General features: G+C 41.4%; 2 protein-coding genes and 1 long non-coding RNA gene across 6 annotated transcripts in view; 2 read left to right on the forward strand and 1 right to left on the reverse strand.

Moving 5' to 3' along the window:
• Nucleotides 1-11,567, reverse strand: part of slc7a10a (solute carrier family 7 member 10a) — a 28,062-nt gene extending 16,495 nt beyond the window's left edge. For 2 of the 3 annotated variants that reach the window (XM_061814843.1, XM_061814845.1), the window contains exons 1-3: nucleotides 11,393-11,567; nucleotides 3,969-4,173; nucleotides 1,345-1,496 (exon numbers count right to left, since the gene is read on the reverse strand). In XM_061814843.1, coding sequence (XP_061670827.1) covers nucleotides 1,345-1,496; nucleotides 3,969-4,173; nucleotides 11,393-11,492 — 457 coding nt within the window. In that variant the 5' untranslated portion in view covers nucleotides 11,493-11,567. Of the gene's footprint in view, nucleotides 1-1,344; nucleotides 1,497-3,968; nucleotides 4,174-6,322; nucleotides 6,424-11,392 lie in introns of all 3 variants that reach the window. The other variant, XM_061814844.1, reaches the window with a different exon arrangement.
• Nucleotides 136-6,059, forward strand: LOC133498249 (uncharacterized). Its single transcript, XR_009794250.1, has 3 exons — nucleotides 136-282; nucleotides 5,656-5,774; nucleotides 5,865-6,059. It is a non-coding gene; the product is annotated as an uncharacterized LOC133498249 (long non-coding RNA).
• A 13,440-nt stretch (nucleotides 11,568-25,007) lies between the features above and the next one.
• rhpn2 (rhophilin, Rho GTPase binding protein 2) overlaps nucleotides 25,008-27,633 on the forward strand; it is a 58,832-nt gene continuing 56,206 nt past the window's right edge. The window contains exon 1 of one of the 2 annotated variants that reach the window (XM_061814848.1): nucleotides 25,008-25,239. In XM_061814848.1, coding sequence (XP_061670832.1) covers nucleotides 25,174-25,239 — 66 coding nt within the window. In that variant the 5' untranslated portion in view covers nucleotides 25,008-25,173. The remainder of the gene's footprint in view (nucleotides 25,240-27,633) is intronic. The other variant, XM_061814847.1, reaches the window with a different exon arrangement.

The following is a 27,633-nucleotide window of genomic DNA, read 5'->3' on the forward strand; positions in this document are numbered from 1 at the left end:
ATCTGATTTTATAGCCCTTTAAGCACTCTTTCTCACAGGGGGGCGTTCTAGAGCATCCATCACGGGGCAAAACATTTCCTCCTACCACTCAAACTGCTTCCGCTGTGAATGTTTGGCTGCAGCTTTTCTGTGAGACCAGGCTAATGAAGAACACCCCTGTTGCCTCCCTCTTTTTGCTCTGCAGTAATGCTGGATTGTCCCCTTGAACACCCAACCTGCCAAGCGTCTGTCTTGCCACTGACAGGAGGGAGGCACCAGGCCGTCTGGAAAGGGACAGTGCAGGTAAATCTGCAGCAGAATACTAACGTTTTGTTGAGAGTGGGCAGGAAGACTTTTGCTGGAGGTAGAAAAGGAGAAGTTAAGAGGGCCTCTCCAAACGGTACTTATTCTTAGAAAAAATCAGCGGCCCACAGCTTGACTTATCGGGTTTCTTTATAAACATGTAACATTTAAAAGGACTGCAGCGCATCATGAGTTGAAATGACCAATAAATGATAAATACAAGATATGTATGTACAAAAATGGGAAAAAAATCTATAAAAAATAAAACAAATATAAAACAGCAAACATCCCTGATAAAAAAATGTTAAAATAATGTTAAAAATAAAGGAAGAAAAATGATTCAACTGACAATTGAAAAAATAACTGATTAAAAAAAAAAAAAAAACAGGCGACATGGTGGAGCAACTGTAGACCAGGGTTCAATCTCGGCCCTGCCTGCGTGGAGTTTGCATGTTCTCCCCATACCTGCGTGGCTTCTTCCCAAATCCCAAAAATATGCAACATTAATTGGACACTTTAAATTGCCCCGAGGTATGACTGTAAGTGCAACTGTTGTCTGTCTCCATGGTGGCTTGCAATTGGCTGGCAACCAGTTCAGGGTGTACCCTGCTTCCTGGCCGATGTCAGCTAGTATAGGCTCCAGATTTCCTGTGGCCCTTGTGAGGATAAGCGGTTCAGAAAATGGATGGATGGATGTAAGCTGGCACAGTAGCAAGTCAAAATGTGTTTGAGCACTTTTTTTTTTTTTTTTTTTTTTTGCTGTTGTAGCACGCCGAAGGCCAGAAGCCAACATGCAATGAGAACTTCCACAGATGGTAAAAAATTTGTAACGCTATTATTGTTAGTGTAACACAAACAATCTGAAATGGGCAAATTCTTTCATCGCTCAACAAGTTCAATACCCCGCCTCCTGCCCGATTGAAAACTGCTGGTATAGGATCCAGCACTCCCGCAATGCTTGTGAGATTAAGTGGCTCAAAAAATGGATAGATTGGTGGATCTTTCACCCCAGGCTAGAGATTTATCAAAGTGCGGTTGATGGTACAAATGTGAGCTACTCACAGACGCAGATGGTGGCCAGCAATCGGGTGGCCGCGTAGGGCGGCAGGCAGTTCTGGAAGGCAGGCTGCAGCACATAGTTGGCGAAGGTGAGCGCAATGACGGCCAGCGTGGTTGGATACATGATGAGCACGGCGCTCCATAGCAACAGGAAGCTGAGGCACACAGAACAAGCTACACTTAGAAACACCCTCATGTCTTATAAACAAACAACCCAACAAAAACACCGTTATATCATGCCAGACCTTAGTTTAGCAAACAAGAAAGCACTAACTTGTTTTAACTCGTGTTTTAATTGTCATTTTTACTGAAGGGAGCAACTATGAGAGCAAAAATGGAAATAACATAACAAAAAAATAATACATCTACCCATTTTCCGAGTCGCTTAACTTCACAAGGGTCGCGGTAGTGCTGGGGCCTATCCCAGCTAATAACCCTATACATACATACATCTCTCTCTCTCTCTCTCTCTCTCTCTCTCTCTCTCTCTCTCCCTTTATATATATATATATATAATATATATATATATATATATATATATATATATATATATATATATATATACACACAGACACACACACACCACTGAGTGAGAACTGAACCCACGCTGCCTGCACCAAAGTCAGAAGAGTGTCCCACTACATCATCAGTGACTCTTAAAATAATACATTGCAACAAATAGAAATAATATAAATATCACAAAAAGACCAACATATCAGACATAAACCACCGAACATATGATGACAAAAATATAAAAATATTAAAAGATAATGGCTAATACTAATCTACAGAGCCCCTGAAAGGACATGGGCAACAAAAGAAGCTTGTTTTTCATGAGAAAGTTTCTCATTTTAATGACTAAGTTTCTCATTGTATTGATGACAATGAGAAAACCTATTACAATGACAAACACGTTTTTTTTTCTTTTCCCCATGTCCCTTTAATAAACAGATATACTACAAAATAATTTCTTTGTGGTGTTGTGAATACAGGGACTGAAAAATAATTTGAAAAATATTATGATGAAATAAAATAAACTAAACATTAAGACAAAATTACTAGAAAACAATACCACATGTTGAACTACAATACCTAAGGATTTAAATAAAAAAACAAGATAAAACTGTCATGATCCTGTCGCTCGCGGTTGCGCTGATTGGGAGGCGCACACCTGCGCCTCATGCGGGCTGATTATCCCGTGTATTTATATGACCCCGGTGACGACTGGTCCGGGCCAGATCGTTGAGCTTCATGCCCCGTTCAAGTACTTTCATATCCCTGATCGTCAACCCGTGTCTACCGACCTTCGCCTGTTCTCCGACCAACCCCGTAAGCCTGACTCTTTTGAGACTTCTGCCTGCCTTGATGGATCTCCCGTGTGCCGACTCCCGCCTGCCCGCTGACCTGCTCTCGTCGCCCGACGTCCCAACTACCGCTGCTGCACCTGACTGCCTGCCCGATCCCCGACCACGGAATGATAAACGTTTCTCCCCTAACTACCTTGCATCTTCCGAGCCTTGGATTTGGGTCCTCCTCCCGTTCCGATGGGTCGTGACAAAAACAAAAATCTAATGATAAAAAAGAATAGGACGAGTGATTGTTGTATTATTCAAAAGAAGCACCTGTGACTGTGTTAGTTATTTTTATCTCAGTGTTTATTGCCGACACTATTTAGTTGCTTAATGTTGGCCAAAATTCTGTTGCAGAGAGATTAAAATCGCTAAAGGATACATAAAAGACATTCACCATTCTCCATGTCCATGCAGCTGGACATGACTACCCTGAACGCTCATCTTTCCTCTAGCCGTGCTGTTAATGCAAAAGCACACTGATTTCAATATCTTGAGAAATGCTTTTTATGCACTCTGTTTCACATAATTAATTTGATTTATTTGTGCTTACAGCACTACGGTGGTTGTGCTGTAAAGTGTTGGCCTCACAGTTCTGAGGTCCAGGCCTCTTGCCCGATGATAGCTGGGATTAGCTTCGGCACTCCCGTGACCCTTGTGAGGATATGCGAACAGAAAACGGTTGGATCCATGTATATATTCGAATATATAAATATAAAATAGATTCCATAAAATTGGATCTGTGATGGTTATGCTTTAGTCTTGAGAGTGTGCTGTTTTATATATTTAAAATTGACGATGGTTAGCTTTTTTAATACCAAAATGTGACATAAAATATTTTCTGTAAAGTTGGTAAAGACTAAAGTTTAGCTGACCGATACCTGGGTCAAATACGAACCAAGCTTCATGTCAATTATGTGTTGAATTGACAAGACCGGAGATTGACTTCAGACCATTAAAAATGATGTTTTGGTATTCAGCTAAGTAACGCGGATTAAGTACCGATACAAAGTACAGTACAAAGTGACTCATTTGCATACTTACTGTATGTTGTGACTGAGCCAGATTGTATGACTTACTTTTGTTTTGCTCAACCAAAATAATTACTTGACTCAACATGAAATGAAGTTAGGACTTGAAATGATTTATTTTCTCCACTAACTTGGCAAAGGGATTTGCTTGAAACTTGAAGGGAAGAACTTGAGACTTACTTGTAAATTGCACATACAATATGAAATGATTGACAGGATCTGATATCATCGAATGTGATTTTCTTACCCGATGAGACCGCCGAAGATTTCTGTCACATATGAGTAGTCTCCTCCCGACTTTGGGATGGTGACGCCCAGCTCGGCGTAGCACATGGAACCCAGGACGCAGATCCCACCTCCACATACCCACACAATGAGCGACAACCCCACTGAGCCAGCATGCTCCAGGACACCTTTCGGGGACACGAAGATGCCCGAGCCGATGATGTTGCCTGAGGAGAGGAAAGACATAACTGAAAACAATAAAATGGGTATACAAGCCTCTCCTCTATTACCCATTTGGAAATGGTAGAAAATAAATACATATATATCCTGTATACTCTGTGCTCTATATCCTGTACCCTCAAAGAAGACAATTTATATCCATGATGAGGCTGAGGGCTAAGTGGAAACTGTGGAGAACCCCCCCCCCCCACACACACACACAAACACAAAAGTAAAGAAAAACAAACTCCACGGCAATTACAAAGATTGACAATTATTTGCGGGTTTTCGCTCTTGTATATTTTGTGGGTGTATCGCTATTTCTATTGCTGTGATTAGGAGGGTCTGCTGTAATTGAATCTAATTTTGACATTGTACAATTGATCACTTATTCAACTGTACTCGTGTAATTACCTGATTCTTTCATAAAATAAATACAAACATTCATAATTCTATTCTTGATAATTGAATTGTAATTAAATGATTATTAATTCATGAACAAATTACTCATTTTAATAAACTTTAAATGTTTTACTTGTGCATTTTTTTAACTTATACTTTGATTAGGACAAATTATTTATGTATGAATTACTATATGATTTTATGGTCAACATCCCCACCATCAAAATCATTTTTTTCCAACTGTTTTATGCATAGCAGGTCAAAAGGAGGTGGCCTGGTTTAAATTTGACACCTAAGCGGTTGATTGCATGCAAGTCCTTTCAATACCAAACCGCCAATTGGATATAAGTTACAATTAAACCACAGCAGCGTGTGTGCTAATCGATCAATTCACATCACATTTGTACATTCAGAATCACAGAATAATGTAAATCTCTTTACCGTACTGTAATAATAATGATAAGAAATCATTCATCTCATTTTAAATATTTACAATAAATCAATCAATTATTCCAAGAGATAAATGAATAACAACACATTTTAAATAATTCACGTTAGGGCAAAATAAACAACAACACACAGGACTGTTGATAATGTAACTGCTCAATTGGCCAGATTGGGCTGAAGATGCCAGTTGAGGGAGTTCCTGGGTCTCAATGGGGCTTGTTTTGCTTTCAGCATAGTAATGGAGTTCCCTCCAATTCACAACCAATGGGGGTCTTCGATTTATTACATTTCCTTCTTTGGCTCCCCACGTCCCTGCCATCCTCCTTGTGGCCTCGGAATCAGGATCAGCGGCACTTGCTACACCTACTAACAAGACATTTTCCCGTTCCACTAGTTGTATGCCAATGACACTTTCTCACACTCCTTTCATTGACCACAATGTAAAAAAGGTTGAGCGGATGATGCTGATATATCACAGCAAACAGAGCGAGTGTTAAGTGGACAGGATGAGCAAATTAGCACTTGTTTAGAGGATGTCGCCATTGTGACGGCAGTAAGGACGCTCATAGAGGGCACAATCTGTACCCACATGGGGAATAATGTAAAGTCAATTAATTGTAATTTTTGTTAATTGTTTTCAGTCCTATGACAACAGGGGGTGGAACTATGGGACTAAACATGTGGTGGCAGAGGACTAAGTCTGAGGGAAAACAACAAGGGACCTGTGAAGAAAACACCATTTTCACACACTACATTGCTTGTATGTGGCACATGGACACATCATCAAACACGCAATACTGAGAGTAACCAGACAATTCCCTATGTCACCAATTCTATTTCCTGTTCTTAGGTCATTGTCCGATTTGATCTAGTTGCCCCCTGGGTGGCACCTTCACAGTACTTGACGTTTACAGCATTTCCAGAGGAAACGCCACCATGGAAACATCAACCAGTCATCATGCCTAAGGCGTACAGTATAATGCAGCTTGGAGAGAGGGTCATGTACTATTTCTCACAGTTTTAATACTGCAACTATTCAGTTATTGCTCACTCTGTTGTTAATTTTTTTGATGAATCAGATTAAAAAAAAATCCACCACTTTTTTCAAAATCCTGGCATAATTTCAAAATGAAAATGCACAAACAGACGGATTCTAAATCAGTTACTACTTTGATCAGTAACATGTCAGGAAAAACTGTTGATAATAGTTTTCAAAGGGAAAAGAAGATGTTTACAGTTCTCTTATTTTGATTAAACAAAAAGAAAATCGAAAAAGTAGAAAAATACGTAAAATTATACAAATACAACCTTTAATATTGCCCTGCGATTGGCTGGCAACCAGTCCAGAGTGTACCCTTCCTCACGCCCGAAAATAGCTGGGACATGCTCCATCCAGGAAACCCGTGATCCTAGTGAGGATAAGCGTAATGGAAGATAAATGAATGAACACATTAAATAATACTTTCTGTGGAGAGGGTGACAATGAGAGGATTTGGACAATTTTATGTTTAACAAGGTCACTAAATAGCAAATTGTTTAACAAAACTTAATAGTGAGTAATTTGATAATCCTTTGTTAATTAATTGATTAATCATTGCATCTCAAGATATTTTTCAATGAACACAATAAACACATTTGTTAATGTCGCGTGTGTATAAGCCAGGACTTGAAATCTGTCTTTTCCAATTCTGTAAACAAGCTTCTCAGATCTATTTTTGATCATTTATCTGCTCACAATGAGGCTCATTCTCTAATAAAAGTGTGGAAATGTGCAATCTGCACACAAGTCGAGTGTGTACATGAGATCATCATTGGATTCATGACATGCACGTACTAGCCAATTATCTTCGCACCACCATGTGAACAATACTGATTCAGAATTCCTTCTAAATGCATGTGACTGCATGCTGCTATTTGCAGAAAACTGCACCTGTGTTTCCTTATAAAAGGATGTATGTCTATCACATCTTAGACAATGCGCCAAAGTTTAAAGTCACAAAACATCACTCCGAAATTAAAATGTCCAAAACCGGATCCTATTTTCAAAAATTTGGAAGGAGAGGAAAGGCTGCTAAACACAGAACGTGACAACATATACACATCACGTTCATCTTTTTTTATTTGATTCCAAAGTTAAATTAGGAACTGTGGTACGAAACATACATTTTAAAAAAAACTGACGAGAATGCAAACAAAATGCAATATGTAAAACTGACTTCGAAAAAAAAAGTAATCAGTAAATTCTGAAAAAAAAAAAAAAGATTGTGAATTTTTTAAATGCTATGAAATCTTCACAGCATTTCAACTGTAGAGGCATGCAATGGCAGCCTCATCATTACACAGAAAAGACCCCACCCCCGCATTGTGTACACAACATCTCCGAGGGTCCGCTAATGATGCAGAGAAGCATTCATGGCTGTCACGTTCACTTGTGGGGGCCATGTGAAATGTTGTGTAACAGCTCCGTTGTCCTTGTTATGTCATAAAAATGCCCCCCAACACCTCCAGTCATCCTCCTTCAAAAGGACAAGCCTGATTCATACTGCGAGCCCACCTCCAGTCTGGGGCGCTCATCGCACGATGTGTGCGTGCATGCGTGAATTGACCAAACCATAATTGAAAATGAACCAAACCCCGCTCTCACACTCCTTCAGGTGAAACATTGGTTCCAACACATGTCACCATCCAAGCTATCCCAGTTGACATCAGGCGAATGGCGGACTCCACCCTAAACTGGTCACCAGTCAGTTGCAGCGCACATATAAACACAGACAACCATTCGCACTCACATTCACACCGTCACTGAGTGAGAACTGAACCCATGCTGCCCACACCAATGTCAGGCCGGTGTACCACGACACCAGCAGTGACTGAATTGGGGATATGCCTCACTAAAATACAAGAGTCCTTTTAGAATGCATTGAACACAGAACATTTGCAGTTCAGCATTAAAAAAATCACATATTTGGAGATTTTTTTTTTTGTGTGTGTGTGTGTGGGGGGGGTCCTTCATTATTTGATTTCAAAACTCATTAGGTTATTCAATGTTTTTATGCTCACACCAAAGCATGAAAAAATATTGCTTTGCAATAAGGATTAGCAATTTCAGATTTCTGGGAGTCAACACGAAGGTGAGGATAGTCAAGTTGACCTAAATGAATTAATAATCAGCACGTCAAAAAGTGAGATTTCATTCACGTAATATATCCGCAGCCACAGTACACAATAATAGTATTTACTCTAATTTAGAGAAATTACGGGAGAAGGGAATGTTTTGTATGTATTGTAGCGAACCTGCAGTTGTGTTTCGTGGATTGCTGCAAGAGTTTTTTATGATGTGATGTGCTCATGAAGGTGTACGTGTCCAGGTTGTTGGAATGTGGAAGGAAGCCACAATGTACAGAGAATACCAACACGAGCATGGCAAAAATATGCAAAACCCAGAGAGAAGGGCTGAGACTGAAACCCAAAACCAGTTCTCTGTGTGGTAAACATGCTAACCACTAGGCTAACATGTTGCTAGTGAAAATACTTCCCACAGTTTTACTGTCTTTCTCCATCCTCACATTTGCAGTTTGCACTTATTTCAACGACTAGGTTCAACCCAGCTTCTCACAGTAACAAAGGTTGTGCTGTGCGTTGGCCTCGCAGTCGAAGGGGGGGGCAGCATTAGCAGTCACTCATTTGCATGAACCAGAATCACAAACTCAAAGTGAGCTAACTTTAAATCTATCCCACATGATTGTGAGTGAGTATTAATTCTAGAGTTACAGTGAAAAGAAAAGAGGGTTTAAGATTAGTCCTTAGGTTTCAGGGGTGGCACGGTGGGGCAACCTGTTTGGGCATTGGCCTCAAAGTTCTGAGGACCGGGGTTCAAATCCGAGCCCCGCCAATGTAGAGTTTGCATTTCGCCCTGTGCCTGTGTGTGGGTTTTCTCCGCGCACTCCGGTTTCCTCCTGCATCTCAAAGACATGCATTCATTGGAGGCTCGAAATTGCCCTGAGGTGTGATTGTGAGTGCCACTGTTGTCTGTCTCCATGTGCTCTGTAATTGACTGTCAACCAGTCCAGAGTGTACCCCGCCTCGTGACCGATGATCGCTGGGATTGGCTCCAGCATCCCCCTGACCCTTGTGAGGATAAGCGTCACAGATAATGTATGCACGGATGAATATGTACATGGATACAATTTGGTAAACTGATCATTTTGGAGGAGAAGATCACATCAGTAAACCACATTTTAATCATGTGCAGTTGACTCACTTGCTCCAATTAAGTCCATTTTAAAGGATTTTTTTTGTTTTGTTTTGAGTTTAGGTTTCTGGGTTGAGGTCAAGGATTAGGGTAAATAGTAAGTGCTGTTAGTTTGTATGTAACATTTATATAACTTTTTTGTACCTTTATTGAGGAACAAACCCATCATCGAATGAACAAAACTGCTCTGAGATTAGCAAGTCTAACAGGAGCACATGCCTCATGCGCCATACTATCCCGGTTATAACAACAAACAAGCATCACTTCCTTTCAGCACCTGATCAAAAATAGCCTTCCTTTGCTGCTAGAGTACTAAACCAATGCTGATCGAATGAGCCTGTGAGTCAATGGTTGTGTGTAACTTCCCTCCCCTGTTAGGAAAATTGACACTAGATTGTTCCAGTTCCCTGCAGCCGGGATAACATGACGCCCCGGCCCCTCCTCCCTAACAGTCTACCCCTCGAACGTTGCAGCTAAAAAGAAACTCGTGAAATGGAGTCATGTGAGCGCGCTGGAAGGTCGATATATTTACAGTTGTCAGTTTCCGCAAGAGGCAGTAAAGGCAGCATGGGTGAGGACCCCTCAAGCCCCCTCGGACTGTACCCCAATCCTGTCACTAAATACAGTATTATGGAGAATTATTTTGTCTGCAAAGGCTGACGGTTGGCTACATCACATCAGATCAGAGCACTACCCACATAGTAGTGTGTTTTGTGTGTGTATGAATTATGTCTTGTATGTGCTGTCTGATATACTGTATGTGTGTGTGGTATGATATTTGTTTGTGTGTGTGTTGTGAGTGAGTCTGTGCGTTCTGTAATGTTTTTTTATGTGACTATAGCATGTGCAGAGTGTGTCGTGTGAGAGTTGTGTGTTGTGATGTGCGTGTATGAGTGGGTGTGTGAGTGCACGTCTGTGTTTTTATGCTTTGCTATTAGTGGTGTTCAACTTAAATAACAATTGTACGACAGATAAAAGTAGGACCGAGCATTTCATTGTTTTTAAACGTGTCTATTTGCGGTGCTTCACCGATTATTACACTTTTATGACATGTAAAAGTTGTACTCAATTACAACAACTTTATTTATAAAAAAATCTTTACCAAAGTGCTGTAGATAAACATATAATTAAATAAAATAATAACATAAATACTGCATTACATATTACATGCATTATATTAGCTCAGGTAGTGATTTTTACCCCTACTTTGACAATTACAGCTATGATCTTTTTTATCATACTGCTACCGTTAATGCAGTTAACTTCTACACTTGTTTGAAAGTTCAAGTTCAGATTGAGTGTTTTATTGTTATAGCCTTTAAAATGAGTGGTGTTCACTTATTTTTACACTTGTATAAGACAAGAAGGCTAAAATGCGACTTAAAAATGTTCCTACATGTTTCATAAAGTTGTATGTTTGATCAGTAGTTTAGATGACAGCATTTCCATGAAGTCCCTATATGGATAAAGTTCAAATCCAAATAGAGCTCCAGCTGTGCGTTTACGCTGCCGATACATTGGCGCATACACCACATGTATCTACATATGCGGACATCTATGTTTACATAGGGTGTATAGCAAGTCCCTATGCATATGTTGTGTCGGCACACACTGCTTTATATAGACATCCGACAAAGTTAAAAAGCTCACCGAAATAACCGACGGGTGCCAAAGTCAAGTCTAACGCACATGCACGCATAGGCGCATACAGTAATGGAGTGAAACACGACCCCGAGGAAGCTAGCCACTTCCTGCACTTAAAGCATCCACTATCGGTTGTACATAACCTACAAGCAAAGCCCGTCGGATTCAACAGTAGGAGTCCACACGTCTTTCCTGTTTAGCATGATCCAGCCACGTCGGCAGGCACTGATGCAACACTTTCCGCCCAGTCAGAGGGAGGAAAAAATGAAGTGTAGTAGTAACCGCATCCCACTACACATCACTAGTGCTGGCCGAGATTTACGTAAAAGGCTCGCACTCCTGCTTAAAAAGAGGCCAGGGAGCAGATGGGAACTCATTCGAGTCCCAGCCGTTGGGCTGCCGTAACTTTAACACCCTGAACAATTATTAGAACTTTACATGAGTCGCGTTTTGAACACCAACAAATAGTTTCAGAAACTCACCAATGATGATGGCGCACGCGCTCAAAAGTCCAATTTCCTTCTTCAAAGTCACCCTGTCGTCCTTGTTTTTGTCCTTCTTCCTCTTCACCTCGTCCCCCATCGTGCACGGTGCCCCTCCACGTTCAGGGAGCCCTCGATAGTTTTCAAAAAGAACAGCAGCGAGGAATGCTCCCAAGCCGGCGGAGGAGGACAGCCTTTATAAATATGACACACACGCAGCGACGTGTGCGCCGTTGCGCATGCGCAGCCCACACCTTCCTCCTTCTCAGGTGGGTCGCCGTGAAGGTGCGTCACGTGACCTTGACTTTGGCAACCAAAAGATACTACACACACACAAATATACTTATTATATATACACACACACACATAGATATATACATACATACATACACACATATGTATATCCTTCCATCAATTTTCTTAGCCGCTTATCGTGGGGAGTGCTGGAGCATATCCCAGCTGTCACCGGGCAGGGTTAGGGTTAGTGTGGAGTTTCCATGTTCTCCTTGTGTCTGTGTGGTTTTTCTCCAGGCATTCCAGTTTCTTCCCACATCCCCAAAACATGGAACATTAATGGGAGACTTTGCCACTAGGTGTGATTGTGAGTGTGGCTGTTGTCTATCTCCATGTGTCCTGCGAGTGGTTGGCAACCAGTTAAGGATTTACCCCGCCTCCAGTCCGTTGACAGCTAGGATAGGCTCCAGCACTCCCCACGACCCTTGTGAGGATAAGCGGCTCAGAAAATGTATGTATGTATATATATATATATATATATATATATATATATAATATATATATATATATCCATCCATCTATCCATTTTCTTTGCCGTTTATGCTCACGAGGGTCGCGGGGAGTGCTGGAGCCTATCCCAGTTGTCAACGGGCAAGAAGCGCGGGGTACACCCTGAACTAGTTGCCAGGTAATCGTAGGGCACATAGAAACAAACAACAGTCGGACTCAGAATCACACCGAGGAGCAATTTAGAGTGTCCAATTAATGTTGCATGTTTTTGGGATGTGGGAGGAAACCGGATTGTCTGGAGAAAACCCACGGATGCACGGACGGGGAGAACATGCAAACTCCACACAGGCGGGGCCAGGATTGAACATGGGTCCTCACAACTGTGAGGACAATGCTTTACCAAACATTTCCTTTAATGACAATTGTCAATTGTCCAGAGTCACTGCTTCAAAGTGAAATTGTTTGATTTAGAACACTGCCATGTCCCGAGGTATGAGAGCATGTGCACATGTGAGAAACCACATTACAGTATCTCTGTTGTTTATTTTTACTTGTCTCAAAAACTATTTGAGTTTTTCCAAATGTGTTGTTACAGGTTATGTGTCACATTAAAGGTGAAAAAAAATGTTTATCCAAATCCATGTGGCTTTTGTTTCATGGTGTTCTCTGTGGAACCGTAGGAGCTACAAGACTGTCATCACAAAGTAAACAGCATATTTGGTCTGAAATGCAGTTGAGTTAAAGATAAGTTTGAAGTTTCAGTGCAATGAATTAAATCAATCATCATCTCATCTGTTGTACATTCAACTTTTATAAGGTGTGAATACTTGTTTTAGAGTTGTGTTACAGTTAGTTACCATGCCGATGTATGTAACAAGCCTGTATGACTTGACTTGCGACTTGCTTAAACCAAGTAATGACATGACTTAACTTGCTTGAAATTTTGCGGCAACTGGACTTGCTTGATATTTTTTCCCAATGTGACTTGACTCTTGCTTGAAATTTGAAGGTTATAACTTGAGACTTGCACAGATGTGACTTACTCCCTGCCTATTTTAATTGCATACATTTACATAAATACCATAGAATTTATGTCGGTGTTAGGATTAAGTGGCGGAGGGACGTGGGCTGGTGGGGAGGGTTAGGCGGGGGCTTTTGGTCCCTGCGGCCTGTCCTGGGTGGGTAATTGCCAAAGTGCCTCGGTGAAGCCAGTGGCGCGCCCTGGGTCCCTAGTTATGGGACATGTCCTGTCCACAGAGTTGCTCTCTGGTGGACTCCTGGGGTCGATATGCCCTTCGATTGATTGGGTGGGGTCTAAGCCTCCGTGGTGGAGGCACGGCGATTACAAGACACTTCTATCAGTCTTAGTGCATGTGAAATGTTGTCAATACACTTGCATGTGTCCACAGGTACACACCCATGGGACTGATTCACTGATGTGGGCCCATTGACTCATTGCGACAAATAACTCATGAATATGCAAATTTCTTGTGGATACCCTCACTTATACTCTCACCCTATAGAGTTTTGTAATACTTTTTGTCGGGGGCATAACCAAACCACTGCCCTGGGCGGTCCATCCTGTGAGGGGCATGCCCAAACCTCTGCCCTGGGCAGTACCACCTCTTCGCTGTCACACAGCTCCTTTACATTGGAGACAAAGTAGACCAGGCATTTAAGTTGTGAATGTGTCATCAGCATTGGCCAGTTTGTTGTGTTTGCATTACTGCATTTTGGAATATTCCGCTTCTGTGCATAAGTTCGCAAGTTTTGTGTTGAGCATTCACATGTCACAGTGAATCTGTGCCTCCATAGTCTTGTTACGTTTTTGTTCACGTGTCAAGTGTTGCCTCATAGTCATCAGACCTTGCTTCATGTTTTTGTACCTTGCCGAAAGCCTAGTGTTTTTGTGCTTCTGCTTATTTTGGACTGCTTATGTGTGTATGACCTTAGCCTGGAATAAAACCACCCTCAACACCATGCCTTTGCCTGGGATTCCTGCATTTTAGTCCAGCCCCGTGCCTCGTGCTCATGACAGAAGGAACTGGCCAAAACAGGATCCAGCAGGGAAAACGCGGCGTCGCCGGCCACGCCACCGGTCTGCCTCCCGGGGCTCCCAGCCTGAGGACCAAGCATCCCCTATCCGAGTGGGCTCCGTCTTGTTGTCCATCTGCGCCACCCGGGTGTGATGATTATTCCCAGACCACAACCCGCTCACCACCACATATTTTGCTGGACTCGGATTATGAGGAAGACCTGAATTTATTTGACCGGCTGCCTGATTCTGACTTGGAGACTGACCGAGTCAGTTTGTTTTGCCGACCCACGCTTCCAGCCCCTGAATGCCTTCGTCCTGTGTGCCCAAGTCATCTTCCTGCAATCCTTTCTGGAGGACCCATTTAGCCATCTATTAGGACCTCCACATGGCAGCCAGAGGAGACGCCCAAGTAGGATGCCAGCTTGTGCCTCCCGCTGCTCACCAACTAAACCACAGTCGACAGCCGCCCACGCCTCGCCAGCGACCAAGCCACAGCGGATTTTCACTTCCACCCCAGCAACGACCAAGTCACAGCCAACGAAATAATACTGAAATTGCGGTTCTCATGGACCGGCTTCAGCATGGAGTAATCGACCGGCCGAGTCCCCTTGTTTTTTCTCCGGCAACAGATTCTTAACTTAACTTAAATGCCTGGTCTAATTAGTGTACAATCTAAAGCAGCTGCGTGACAGCTGTCAGAGATGGTACTGCAGAAGTTTGGCCGTGCCCCTAACAACTTTTAGTCAATCCCACTCAATTTCAGTTGTACCGCCGGGCTCACGACCCTTGTCCTGCATGGTTTTTCTGTCCTTGTCCTGTCCTTCCCTTACAAGGTGTAGGACTAAAGCCCCATGCAACACCCATATTTAATGTTTCATTGTTGTAGATGTAAGGATTTACCTTTCTCATCTTGTTTAAAGCTCAACTGTGGTCAAACGGATGGTTTTTGGTATATTATTAATGAAAAACCCACAGCCAATATGGTCCCATGTGTTTTTTCACCACAAAACCTGATTTTGACGTATACAGCTTTTTGTAACTCCTGCCATGAAAATCCTCTCAGGAATTTGTTGTCGAGAAGAAGCAGGAAGTGACGTAAAGGACAGTGGCGCCCCCTCGTGGACTCGTTTGTTTCCATTAGTTTTACCTCCGCGAAGGTAGCTCGTTGTTCCTTCGTGTTAGCCGAAATGCCGGCTCATTGCATTGCTGGACATTGCTTGAACACTCAGGAGAATGGAATTACCCCTCATAAGTTTGACAGAGATCCTGTTCGTTGTGAAAAATGGATTGCACGGGTGCAAAGGACGAGAGCTTCGTGGGTTCCAAATAGCAGGTAGGTGTGTATACAGCTACTAAAAAAAATAGTTTGGGGCAGACCACGTAAACGGTCTCTTTCATAACGTAGCAAAAGATCCGCATATGAAATGTGTTGATGTGCGCATACAACTACTAAAAAAATAATAGTTTGGGGCGGATCACGTAATCGGTCTCTCTCCTAACGTAACAAAACATCCGCGTATGAAATGTGTGGATGTGCGCGTCGCCCAGCCGACAATGTCTCACTCAGCCTGCAACATAGCTTGGCTCCACCCCCTCCTTATATAACATGGCATGCCGAAACTCAGCCACACCGGCTGAGGGGCCGCATTCGGCGGTCACATCTTCCACGAAGGCTGTGCGTCGTGCTTTGCGACGGGGGCGGCTCTGAAGAACCCAGCCGAGAATGCATTACTCAGTCGCGTGCGAGCATGAAGCGCGCCGGCTCAACTGTGAACACAAAGCAGCACTGCTCGGCTCCGTTATAAGCCACACCGGCCGGCTGCGATGAGCTGCGATGGCTCATCTTCGCCGTGGAAGTGGATCGGACGGGATGCGGTTTGGCCGTGATGGCATATCATCTGAATATGGCTCGAAACAATAGTGTAATATTGCCCTGAGGGCTCGAAACAGTGTAATATTGCCCTGGTAACTTCACTCGGTTGTGTGGTGTTGTCCTTTTCGAAAAGAGCTTCCGTGTCAAGAAGGGGCGGTGGAAAAATCCGAACATCTCTGTTGTTTGGCTTCCATAGTAGCAGGCACTGCGCGTTTTCAACGATGGAAGTGACGCTGACATCAAGGACAGATGACGCGACTAATATGGCGACCACTTGGATGTCGAGGGACACTCAATTGCGCAACTTTGTGCATGGAAGACGCGCTCTCCGCTCACTTTTTTTTCGTATAGACATTGAAGTGAATACTGTTATATGTATTTTTTTATTACAATATCTATTTTAGAATGTTTATAGGGATGTCACCCCCACTTTAAATATTTTTCAGTCTGATGCCACAAGGTTAGCACACCTATCTTTTGGCAGTTTTGTCAATTCCTCTTTGCAACACCTCCGAAGCTTCATAAGGTAAGCAATAGCGCTCTTCTGTTCTCCTGTTCTGCTACAAGACATTTTTATAAACTGTGATGTGAAACAATGTACGCCAGAGAAGATGGACACTTGCTATTACTACATAGTTCACCTTCTTTTATTACTCTTTAATTTTACCCTTGTTTTAATATAGTGTCAATTTTTTGGCTATTATGTGCTAGCACCAGGAACATTACAGCACAATCACCAATTCGGCTGATCAGTTGAATTCTCTCAACCTTCCACCTTCCTTCCAAAAATCCACCTGATAAATACTGATAAGTATGGACTTGTGCACCTGGAACCCACTTCTCAGGAATCTGTCACTGCTAAGAGGGACTTGTCAATCATACCGAGCAGAATAACTTGATAACCGTACAAGTGACGGCCGCACCTGAAAGCGTGGATTGTAGCTACTATTCAGCTAATGATATGTATTTTGTTGTGACAAGAAAATACTAATTATGTAAGGGATTAAATGCACTCGGTCTCAAAGCTGGTTAAACCTATGGATTAGTGGACTATTACAGGCACTGAAGTTCTGGAGGTTGTTTGGTTACACACTTTGACGGACTGTTCCTTGATAGATTGCATAACTTGTTAGTGTGTCAAAACAGACAACATGCTTGCTGGACCCTCTTCCTGTAAACTACTGAAAGAGTTGTTTCCAATCCTAGAATGAAATAAGTCTGCAGCCGCTGCTGTGGAGCCCTCAGCATTGACCGATGGATGGATGGATGGATGGATGGATGGATACAGCACTCAGTATATAGTACACAAGTATATACAATTAATTAATGTATATGCAATATATGGATGTTATTTGCAGTCAGACACACTGCTCCATATTCTGATCAATTATCATTTTTTTAAACTTAGTGATCGGCGATTGACCCCAAAAATCATGATACACACAAACACACACACACACACACCACACACACACACACAAATGTGTGTATATACTGTATATAGGGGCGGCACAGTGGCACAGCTATAGAGCTTTGACATCACTATTCTGAGGTTCAAATCACGGGCCTGCCTATGTGGAGTTTGCATGTTCTCCCCGTGCCTGCGTGCGTTTCCTCCCACACCCTGAAAACATGCAGCATTCATTGGAGACTCTAAATTGCACTTAAGTGTGATTGTGAGTGCGACTGTTGTCTGTCTCCATGTGCCCTGCGAGTGGCTGGCAACCAGTTCAGGGTGTACCCCGCCTCCTACCCAAAGATAGCTGGGATAAAATCCAGCATTCCCGCGACAATTGTGAGGATAAGTGGCTCTGAAAATAAATTAATGGATAATTTAGATAGTAGCCGCAGTCTTACTGTGAACTGATAAATATCAAGGCTTTTTTTTAGACCTCTTCCATCTTTAACCAGCACATTTAATCTCCATGTCCATTGTCCGAGCCGCTTATCCTCACAAAGGTTGTGGGTGCAGGAACCTATCCCAGCCAACATTGGGGGAAAGGCGGACTACACCCTGAACTGGTCGCCACTCAGTTGTTGGGCACATATCGACACCATCACTGAGCAGAAATAGATCCCAAGCTGCCCGCATCAAAGTCAGGCGTGTGTACCACTACACCATCAGTGACCAGCACATTTAATCTCATAATTCTATTCTACAGTGCCTAATTTAGGGTGAGAGGAGGGGTGGATACACCCTGGTTTGGTTACCAGCCAGTCGCAGGCTGCAAACCAATGCTCATTTTTAAACCGTTGGATGGGCAATTTAGAGTTTTAAATCATGCCTGTTTTTGGAATGTGGATGGAACCTGTATTCCCCGAAAGGCCAGAGCCAAGAGTGGAGAACTGCGTGGCAGACGTACTCCTATTTCACCATGCTGCCTGAGATGTTACGTATCTGTGGGTGATAAAACTGGCTCTTACAATTGTTTACCAAAGGAGGTCACGCGACAGGAAGAGCCAGGCGGAACAATTGTCAATTTGTTCTGCAACATCATTTTGTCCATGCGGTGACCACTTCCTGTTCTTTCAGCCAAAGTGACACAAGGACTTCAAGGTGGAAGAACATTTCCAAATGTTGTGTGAGTAACTTCACTAGACACACGCGCACACACACACATGCACGCCCACACACACGTTACAGTTCAAGAAGTTAAACGGATAAGTTGCAGCTGGTGAATACTAACGAGTGCACAATTAACTTGCAGGGTCACCCCCCCCCCTCCCTTTTTCCAGAAAGGAGTAAGCACTCCCTGACAAAGAGAGGGGATCTGCAGAACACTGAGCTTCAGTGTGGCGGCAAGACGGCAGGACGAAAAAGAGGACGAAGAGGAGGAAGAACAGTTCAAGAGACCAAATGCAATGCTGCTGCGGCATCTATGCTAACAGAATTGTGACAAATGCATCACCACACACACCAAAAAAAAGGAGACACAACCTGTTAATATACACACGCACACACACACACGCACCGATGGGCCCTGTTCTCGTTGTTCTCAGAAATATTCCGATGCCTTTTTTTTGCACAAGGAACACTGGGAAACACACTGAGATATAGACATATAATGAGCAATCTTAATATTTGTATTCATGTATTTAGTGTAAGTGCTATATCTTAATGCTATTACTTGTTGTTTTCTTTCAGTTTTTGGTGGTGGTGGTGTCTAATAAGAAAATTTGAGGAATACATTATTGGAAAAATATTTAAATGTTATTACTATTTCATTACAGAAATAGCATTCAAGTTCACTGTATTTTTTTACACCATTATTTATGATTGGCTGCGTAAAATCAGTTCTTCACTCATTTTAAAATGGATCATTATTGTTATTGTTATTATTATTATATCTACCTTGTTCCCTGCCTCTCGCCCAAAGATAGCTGTGATAGGCTCATGTATGCCTGCGACCCTAAAGCAAAGCAAAGCAAAGCAAATTTATTTGTATAGGAAATTTCATACACAAGGTAACTCAATGTGCTTTACATGATTATAGGCGTTTGAAAACAAAGAGAAAAAACATTTAAAACGGGATAAAAACTATAAAAATGACGAACAAAATATTTTAAAAAAACAATTAAAACCCCATACGTTGCAAGTAATATGATCAAAAAGTGGATATATTATAAAAAAAACATGAGAAAAAAGAAGAGTTTTCAACCTGGATTTAAAAACATTCACACTTGCGGCTGACCTCACCTCTGTTGGCAACTTATTCCATTTGTGTACAGCATAATAGGTAAATGCTGCTTCACCATGTTTGCTTTGGACTCCGCTCTCCACTATTTAACCTGAGTCGGTCGATCTCAGAGCTTCACTGGGTTTGTAATCTGTAAACATTTCTTTCATGTATTCAGGACCTAAAACTTTTAGTGATTTATAGACCACTAGCAGAATTTTAAAATCTATTCTAAAGCTGACTGGAAGCCAGTGCAAGGACTTTAGAATTGGCGTTATATGCTCTGACCGCTTTTTTTTTTTTGTTTGTTTATTTGATTTAGACAGTGGCACAATACCTCAATTGAGCTGTAGTCATCTGGAAACACTTCTAAATATAACTGTGTGTCATCTGCATAGCTATTGTAGTCAAAATTAAAGTTTTGAAGAATTTGACCCAAGGGTAGCATATACAGGCTGAACAGGAGAGGTCCAAGAACTGCTGTTGAGGGACCCCATAGGTCATTGCCATTTGCTGAGACCGAGCACCTCCAATGGTCACAAAGTAGCTCCTTTCCTCCAGGTAGGACCTAAACCCTAGTGAGGGTCAGTGGTACAGAAAATGGATGGATGGATAAATGCATATATCTACCTTGTGATGTGATAGTGAATTGAAAACATAATATATTTCAATACTGTCCTATTTTATTGTTAACAAATGTAATTTCATTTAAAACAATTGTATTAGTATCATTTTAAACATTTAATTTTAATTGTATTAATTTTGATTTGATTTAATCTAACATCTACTAAAATGTGTTAAGCATGTGATATTTTATCTTTGGTATTCCTCTTTTTCTATTCCCACAATTGCTGCATGGTATTTATTTTTGGGGATGGGTGTGACTAAACTTTATTAGTATTTATATATCATCTTTAATTGCTTTAATATTATTTAATAGAATTTAATTTAATTTGGAAAAATGAAATCTGAATGTAGACTTTTGGAACGTACTCAAGAAATTTTAGGCCAAGTGTATTTAGCGTGTGTCAAAATTTTCAAATTATTACTCCGTATTTTTCAAATTTTTACTTTGTATTTCAGTTCACTACCACAATTGGTGTATATAACTTTTATTTTAGAATAAATCTACATTATTTGACTTTTGATAGAGTGCATTCATTGCATTTTCATTTCGGATAAAAAAAATAATCTGACATTCACTTCCGCGTTTATTGCACTTCAGTTCATACAAATTCATATTATGTTTTCAAATTCCATCCAACCATGCAGCCATCCATCCATTTTCTTGCCGCTTATCCTCACGAGGGTCGCGGGTAGTGCTGGAGCCTATCTCAGTTGTCAACAGGAGGTGGGGTACACCCTGAACTGGTTCCCAGCCAATCGCAGGGCACATTGAGACAAACAGCGGAACTCAAAATCACACCCAGGGGCAATTTAGAGTGTCCACTTAATGTTGCATGTTTTTGGGATGTGGGAAGAAACCAGAGTGGCCGGAGGAAACCCACGCATTACATTGTAGTTGTCATGTTTATCTTCAGTTTCTTTAACACATGTGTAATTTTGAACAATACATTATCTTTATTGTTCTAAACGTCAAACTTTCTCCATGACAGCATCTTCAAAGGGTGAATAGTTTTACTTAATTTGATTTGTACTCTTCATGTATTCGTTTCATCATCATCCACACGTTCCAGATAAGTTCTTCAGAGTAGGTGAGAAAAGAGAGGCCATCATTCCCGCCTATTCATCATTCCTTCTTCCTCATCTTTATGCAATTTACTCTGCCGCCTCCATGGATTTTCTTGTGATTTGTTACCACATGGGGAGCCAGAGTTCTTGCAACCAGGGAGTGGAGGCGGCATGGCAACACCACCACTGCCACTGCGCTTCCTGTCAGAGGGTCAACGCCGGTTGTTCGCCAGCTCCATGCCTCCCACTTGTGCTTTCAGAGGCGATGCACTCACGGTCTTCTCTGTGCGCCCATTGTGCCAAGACAAATGAGCGGAAAAGGCTCAAGTGACATCAGTTTATTGCGCTCACAAGAGCACAAGCTCTATACGAACATGTTTTCATGTGTAGAATAATATCAGAAAATGGATCAAAATGGATCATTTTTATACGTCAGGGCAAATGTCACACAGCTGACACAAAAGCGCTGAAAACTGTTTGATATCCACGATATAATTTATTGGCCATAGCTTTTCATATATGTCAGATCGCCAAGTTTAATGCAAAAAAAAAAAAAAAAATCAACAGAAGGTCATCTTAGACAAAAGTGGAAAGAGTAGCCAAATTTTGTACTTGAGTAGAAGTACTTTTACTTTGGAACACGGGTGTCAAACATTTTTTTGTTACGGGTCACATCATAGTCATGACTTCCCTCTGAGGGTCGCTAAAACTGTGACCCCATACACAGTATATATGAACGATGACTTCATATACTGTAATTAAAAAATACACAACATATTGATGAATAAGTAGTTTTGAAATCAGAGGCCTTTAAAAAGATGTTTTCTACCTACTAAATTTCCTTTCAAGGGGGGATTGGTAACACGAAAAAAAATGTCTGCACAACACAAGTAGCAATCTTGATTTGCTTTCACAAGCCACATAAAATGATATATATCTTAACATATCTGGCCCTTGGGCCATCGGTTTGACACCTGTGTTGTAGCATAATATGACTCAAGTAAAAAAAAAAAATCTATTTATTTGAGTTAAGAGTAAGGCAGGGGCAATTGCGCACGCGTGCAGTTTAGAGGGAACATTGACTGCCGTTTTTTTTTTTGGCACGCTGTCCCGCGACCGACCAAGACTGCCTCGCCATTGACCGGTCTATCGCGATCGACGCATTGAGAACCCCTGGAGTAAGGAAATACTCAGAGAAAAAAAAAATACAAGACAAATTTGTAATTTGTAAATCCGAAGTTACGCAGAATTCCCTGAATATGGATTGTGTGTTTGGAATGTGTGAGCAAACCGGAGTACGTAGAGAAAACCCTTTCAGGCAAGTGGACAACATACTAACTCCACAAAGTCGAGGCTGGATTTGCATGTGGGTCCTGTGAACTGTGAGGCGGATGTAGACTGCAGCCTATGGAGCATGCAAGAGAAAACCTGCTTCTCGGCCAGAATACACAGAATGCCTGGTATGAGAGGGAACACCCACATTGTGGCATTGCTCAACACAAAGTGCGTACATGGCCAGAAGACATGAAAGTGATAGACATAAGTGGGGGCAGAATGGGGATAGAGGGAAAAAGGCAAAGCTGCACGCCTTTTCTGTCATCAGCATATGGGAGAATATAGACCTAAGATTCGGCCATATCAATTGAACCATTTAGCAGCGCAATATATTCCATTGTATCCTCACTGAGATCTTCAAATGCGAAGGGACAGAATCTTGGAAATCTGTTTGGCTGCAAGGTTTTGTGGATTTCGCTTGTGTGTTAATGAGTGTGGCACACATGATTCAGCACGTGGCTTGCGCTGACGAACATTTGAGGACATTCTCCCTGCTAGTTATAAACCCACAATGCTTTGCTTTACAACGTGTCAGGCTGTTTAGCCCGAATAACAAAATATACATCACTTGAAGTACAACGTCAAGCTGTTCTATAAATTGTGCCACATTGTTCTTTTTTTGCATGTTTTTCAACAACTTTCTCCAAGCATATATATTGTAATCTATTTCTTAATAAAATACCATTGATTTATAGGTCATACTTAAGGCCAGGAGGAAGACCTTTTTAGAAAGGCCACTATTTTATTAGTCTATACAAGATTTTGCAATTACAAATATATTCGGGTTCAGTTGTACTCGTGACCCAATTAGTTTGTAGCAAGTGTGGCTAAAGTCAAAGAAATCACGAAAGAGAAGTAAATTGCTAATTGGCTTTATTTTTTAATACCTGTATTATATGTCAGTCAAGATATTTTGCCAGTTGGTCGATAATTAAAACAACCAAATATTTTGGATGAGATACATTTTTAATGTATAAATACAAAAACAAATCTTACATGCTCGGTTGCATCATTTACATGTGGCGCTTTTTATATGACAAAGTTGTTCATGTAAACAACTGCAGTGATTAAACAAACAAACAGGCCACAAAAAATAAAGGTATCCAATCTAGAAGCATGCCTTAATTGGTAAACCATAAACCTCTACTTCTCTCTAGTGGCCAATTGGGTTCAGTGCACAATTTGCTTGCTTGATTTTAGACAAGAAAAAGTTAGTCCTTAAAATGAGGTGTTGTATAGGATCAAGATCAAATCTGAATCCCCTCCAAAAAATGTGCTAAAACTGCCAAAGTGCACCAACAACGTCAGACATTAGACTGCGACACACCTCATTGGCTCACATAATTTTGAAGCCCTTGACCCGTACTCTCCAAATCTGCCATTTTGTCAATACATACTCACATGATCTCAAATGTAAGTGTACATTGAGTCATATAATAATAATAACAGGGGTGGCATGCTGGATCAGCTGGAGAGCGTTGGCCTCACAGTTCTAAGGACCGGGGTTAAAATTCTGGCATTGCCTATGTGGAGTTTGCATGTTTTCCCCATCCCTGTGTGGGTTTTCTCCGTGCACTCTGGTTGCCTCCCACATCCCAAAAACATGCATCAATTGGAGACTTTAAATTCTGAATCCATGTGGCCTGCGATTGGCCGGCAACCAGTTCAGGGTGTACCCTGCCCCCTGCCCGATGATAGCCGGGATAGGCTTCAGCACTCCCGCAACCCTTGTGGGGATAAGTAGCTCAGAAAATGGATCGTATGGACGGTATCCGCCTCCCCATTTTCTATACTACCACTTATCCTCAACAGGTCGCTGCTGAGCTGGAGCACGTCGCAGCGAACCTCACACTGCACACAGGACTGGTCACCAGTTCATCGCAAGACACATACTGTATGAGAAAATAAACAAAAATTAAATACACACCAACGAACCTAATATTATACACACGAGCAGAAGGAGCATACATAAGTATAACGATACAGTTTTTCCCCTAGGAAAGTAAACTACAGAACACCAGAAATCTATTTCCAAATTTCTCCCGAGTTTTTTTTTTTTCTGCTTGACCTACTTCGATTGGGTGCGTTTATCGTAAATTTTAAAGACGATTTCGATCCCTGGCTATAACTTTCCTTCCTGAGCCGCGTCTTGCCAATGGCCATTTTGGTTCAAGAGTTGCTTGACAGAAAAAAAAAAAATGGAGATTGAAGCTGCGGTTTTACGTCATCGTGGTTGACGTCAGCTATGGGCGGGACTTGCGCTAGCAATGGCCCGTGTGTATGCTCGCTCGGCGAATGTTTCTTTCTCACGCACACTCTTCGAGTAGTGGTGAGGCGGAGACTCACCTGTTGAAAAAGCAGAGCTCCAGTCTGCCACTGCTTTACGCTTCTATCACTTTGATTGACTTTTTCTCCCCTCGACATGACGGACGCGCTTTTGCCAAACGGCCTCAAGGAAGGTCGAGAAGACGGCAAGTACTTCAGAAAGGTGAGTTTTCTCCCTCTGTGATTTCTTTTCTTTCGTTTTTTAAAACCACAATAAGCCGTCGTCTTCTCCGCGTTGCGTAGACGTGAGACGAAATCACTGCTTTGGTTGGTTTTAAATGCTCGTTTCATTAAAAAAAAAACAGCTTTATTGAGACGCGGTTCGTTCAAGGACCGTCAACATATAGCTGGGACTTGAACACATCTCGTTCAAGCCAAGAAAAGGGGTCAAAACTAGCTGTTCCGAACTGAATGTAGAGCCAGATTTCAGTGAATTGTTTCGGCTTATTTGTGGAAAGATGAACTATTTTGTAAAGGGCTCAAAACAAATCCAGTAAATAGCACGAAGAACTGAACTAAAGTAAAAGTCATTCGTGGTTATCAATGCAGTGTCAGCGTCAGGTGTCTGGTGTGTGTGCTACACTACTTCAAGAATGGAATGAGGGTGGGCTCAATGGGCTGCACTGACTGATAAGATGCATGGTATGATTGGGAGGAAACGGGAAGTGGATGGAAACTCCAGTTGAAGTTTGGTGGAGATTATTCCAAAAGAATATTTGCCATATAACATACTGTACGCAAACTGTAAAGCAGTGGTGGGTAAAGATATGGTATGTGGGCCTGCCACAGTGTCCAGTCCAGCCCACTGCGCAATCGCATAAGAGAATAAAGCATCCATGAAATTTTAAAAACATGAACTTTTTAGAGAGGTACACACTTTTTGATTAACTTTTTTTAATTGCAATTTGAGTTAAGAACTAAAAAAATGGAGTTATAAGAACGGAGTGGGTTTGAAATTAAAAAGCTGGTCTTAGGTGAAAGGAAGCGAAAAAGGTTGGATTTCAGAATGGCTGGTTTAAGAAACTGAAGTAAGGATGCATGAATATAAACGGCTGAAATTGATAGAAGAAAGGCAGTGAGGTTTAAGGAAATAAGCAAAGCATATAAGGATACATGAATATAAAACAGTGTGACTGAAGGATGGAATAAATGATGGAAAGTAAGATTAAAGTGGGTTTAAGTGAAGGAAATAGGGAATGGTATGTATAAATAAAAAGTAAGTCTGAGGGAAAAGAAGCCAGGAAAGAGATCAGAAAGGATAGAGGAAAGTTAGGAGTAAAGGAAGGCGTAAAAGATTTCCCAGAAGTAAACTTAGAAAAAGGGGTGCAAAACTAAAAACAGAAAAGGGGGTCAGGAATGAAAACAAAAAGGAAAAAAAGTACGTCCGTTATACGGTAGCTACTGTTGTCCTAACTTTTACAATCCTTACATATCGTGTCAAACATTTACATTTTTTTTTTGTATACATTTTGCATGGCGGCCCCAGGGAGAGCTCTGTCTGACAACAGCTTGTTAATGAACAGATTTTATGCTGGTTACTTTTTTTTATGTACTTTTCTGCAATGCAAACTAAAAAAAAAAACATTTAATCCACTATTTTTACTGTTTTACTGAAGGTTTCTGAGTAAAATGTTAAGCAGTTTTTCTTTCATTTTTCTCAAGCTGCTGCACCGCACACTTTCAAAAATGTCCGTTTCCATCACTTGCTGTGTATTTTTTTCATTAATTTGGGATGCCCCCTAATTACCCTGCGGGTGCTATAAGAGCTGAAATGGACGGTAAATGGAAAAAAGTTTTTTGGAGTCTATTTTATCTGTGTATGGATAGATAGACAGCTAGACAAACATCTATACTTTTCTGTCTTACAAACTAAAAACATTTTTTTTCTTATCATGTGTAGCTGAAGCTATTCAATGTGATTAGAAAAAAACATTTTTTTCCCATTTTTCTTAATATACTGCTCCTCTCACTTTAAAACCGGCTCTTTCAAGTGCCTGTTGAACATTTTTAGTCCAATTTTTCAGATATAAATAATTTCACAAATTCTGTGTTAAAGTACGTTTTTTCATTTTTCCATAAGACAGCTAATAACTTACCTTAGATTTTTAAAAATATTTTTAGGGACCTTCCCAAGTAAACTACTATTTTTGTAATTTGATTGCACAAGAAACTCATGACTCACACACACGATACACACACTCCTAGCCATACACTCACTGAACACAACATTAGGCACGCCATCCTGCACAATCTAATGAGATCCACCACAAAGCACATTGTGGATTTCAAAATAAAGACCTCTATCGGGACTGTTTTGGGCCATTGTTGATATTTTAGGAAGCTGTAACCTTTTGACTTTTTGATGACACCATATGCAAGGTGCTGTTGCGGATAACACAGGATGAGCTAAACAAATGTGACATTGTGTTATCTTTAAGACTGCTTATGTTGTGTTGTCAGGGACACTTTATCTGTGCTGGTAAACAGTACGTTCCGGAACTGCAAGATTTTATATCGATCACTAACCATGTAAATACAGAGTCAGTATTACTGATCT

The sequence above is a fragment of the Syngnathoides biaculeatus genome, chromosome 3 (genome assembly GCF_019802595.1).
Source record: "Syngnathoides biaculeatus isolate LvHL_M chromosome 3, ASM1980259v1, whole genome shotgun sequence".
NCBI classification, from domain to species: Eukaryota; Metazoa; Chordata; class Actinopteri; order Syngnathiformes; family Syngnathidae; genus Syngnathoides; species Syngnathoides biaculeatus.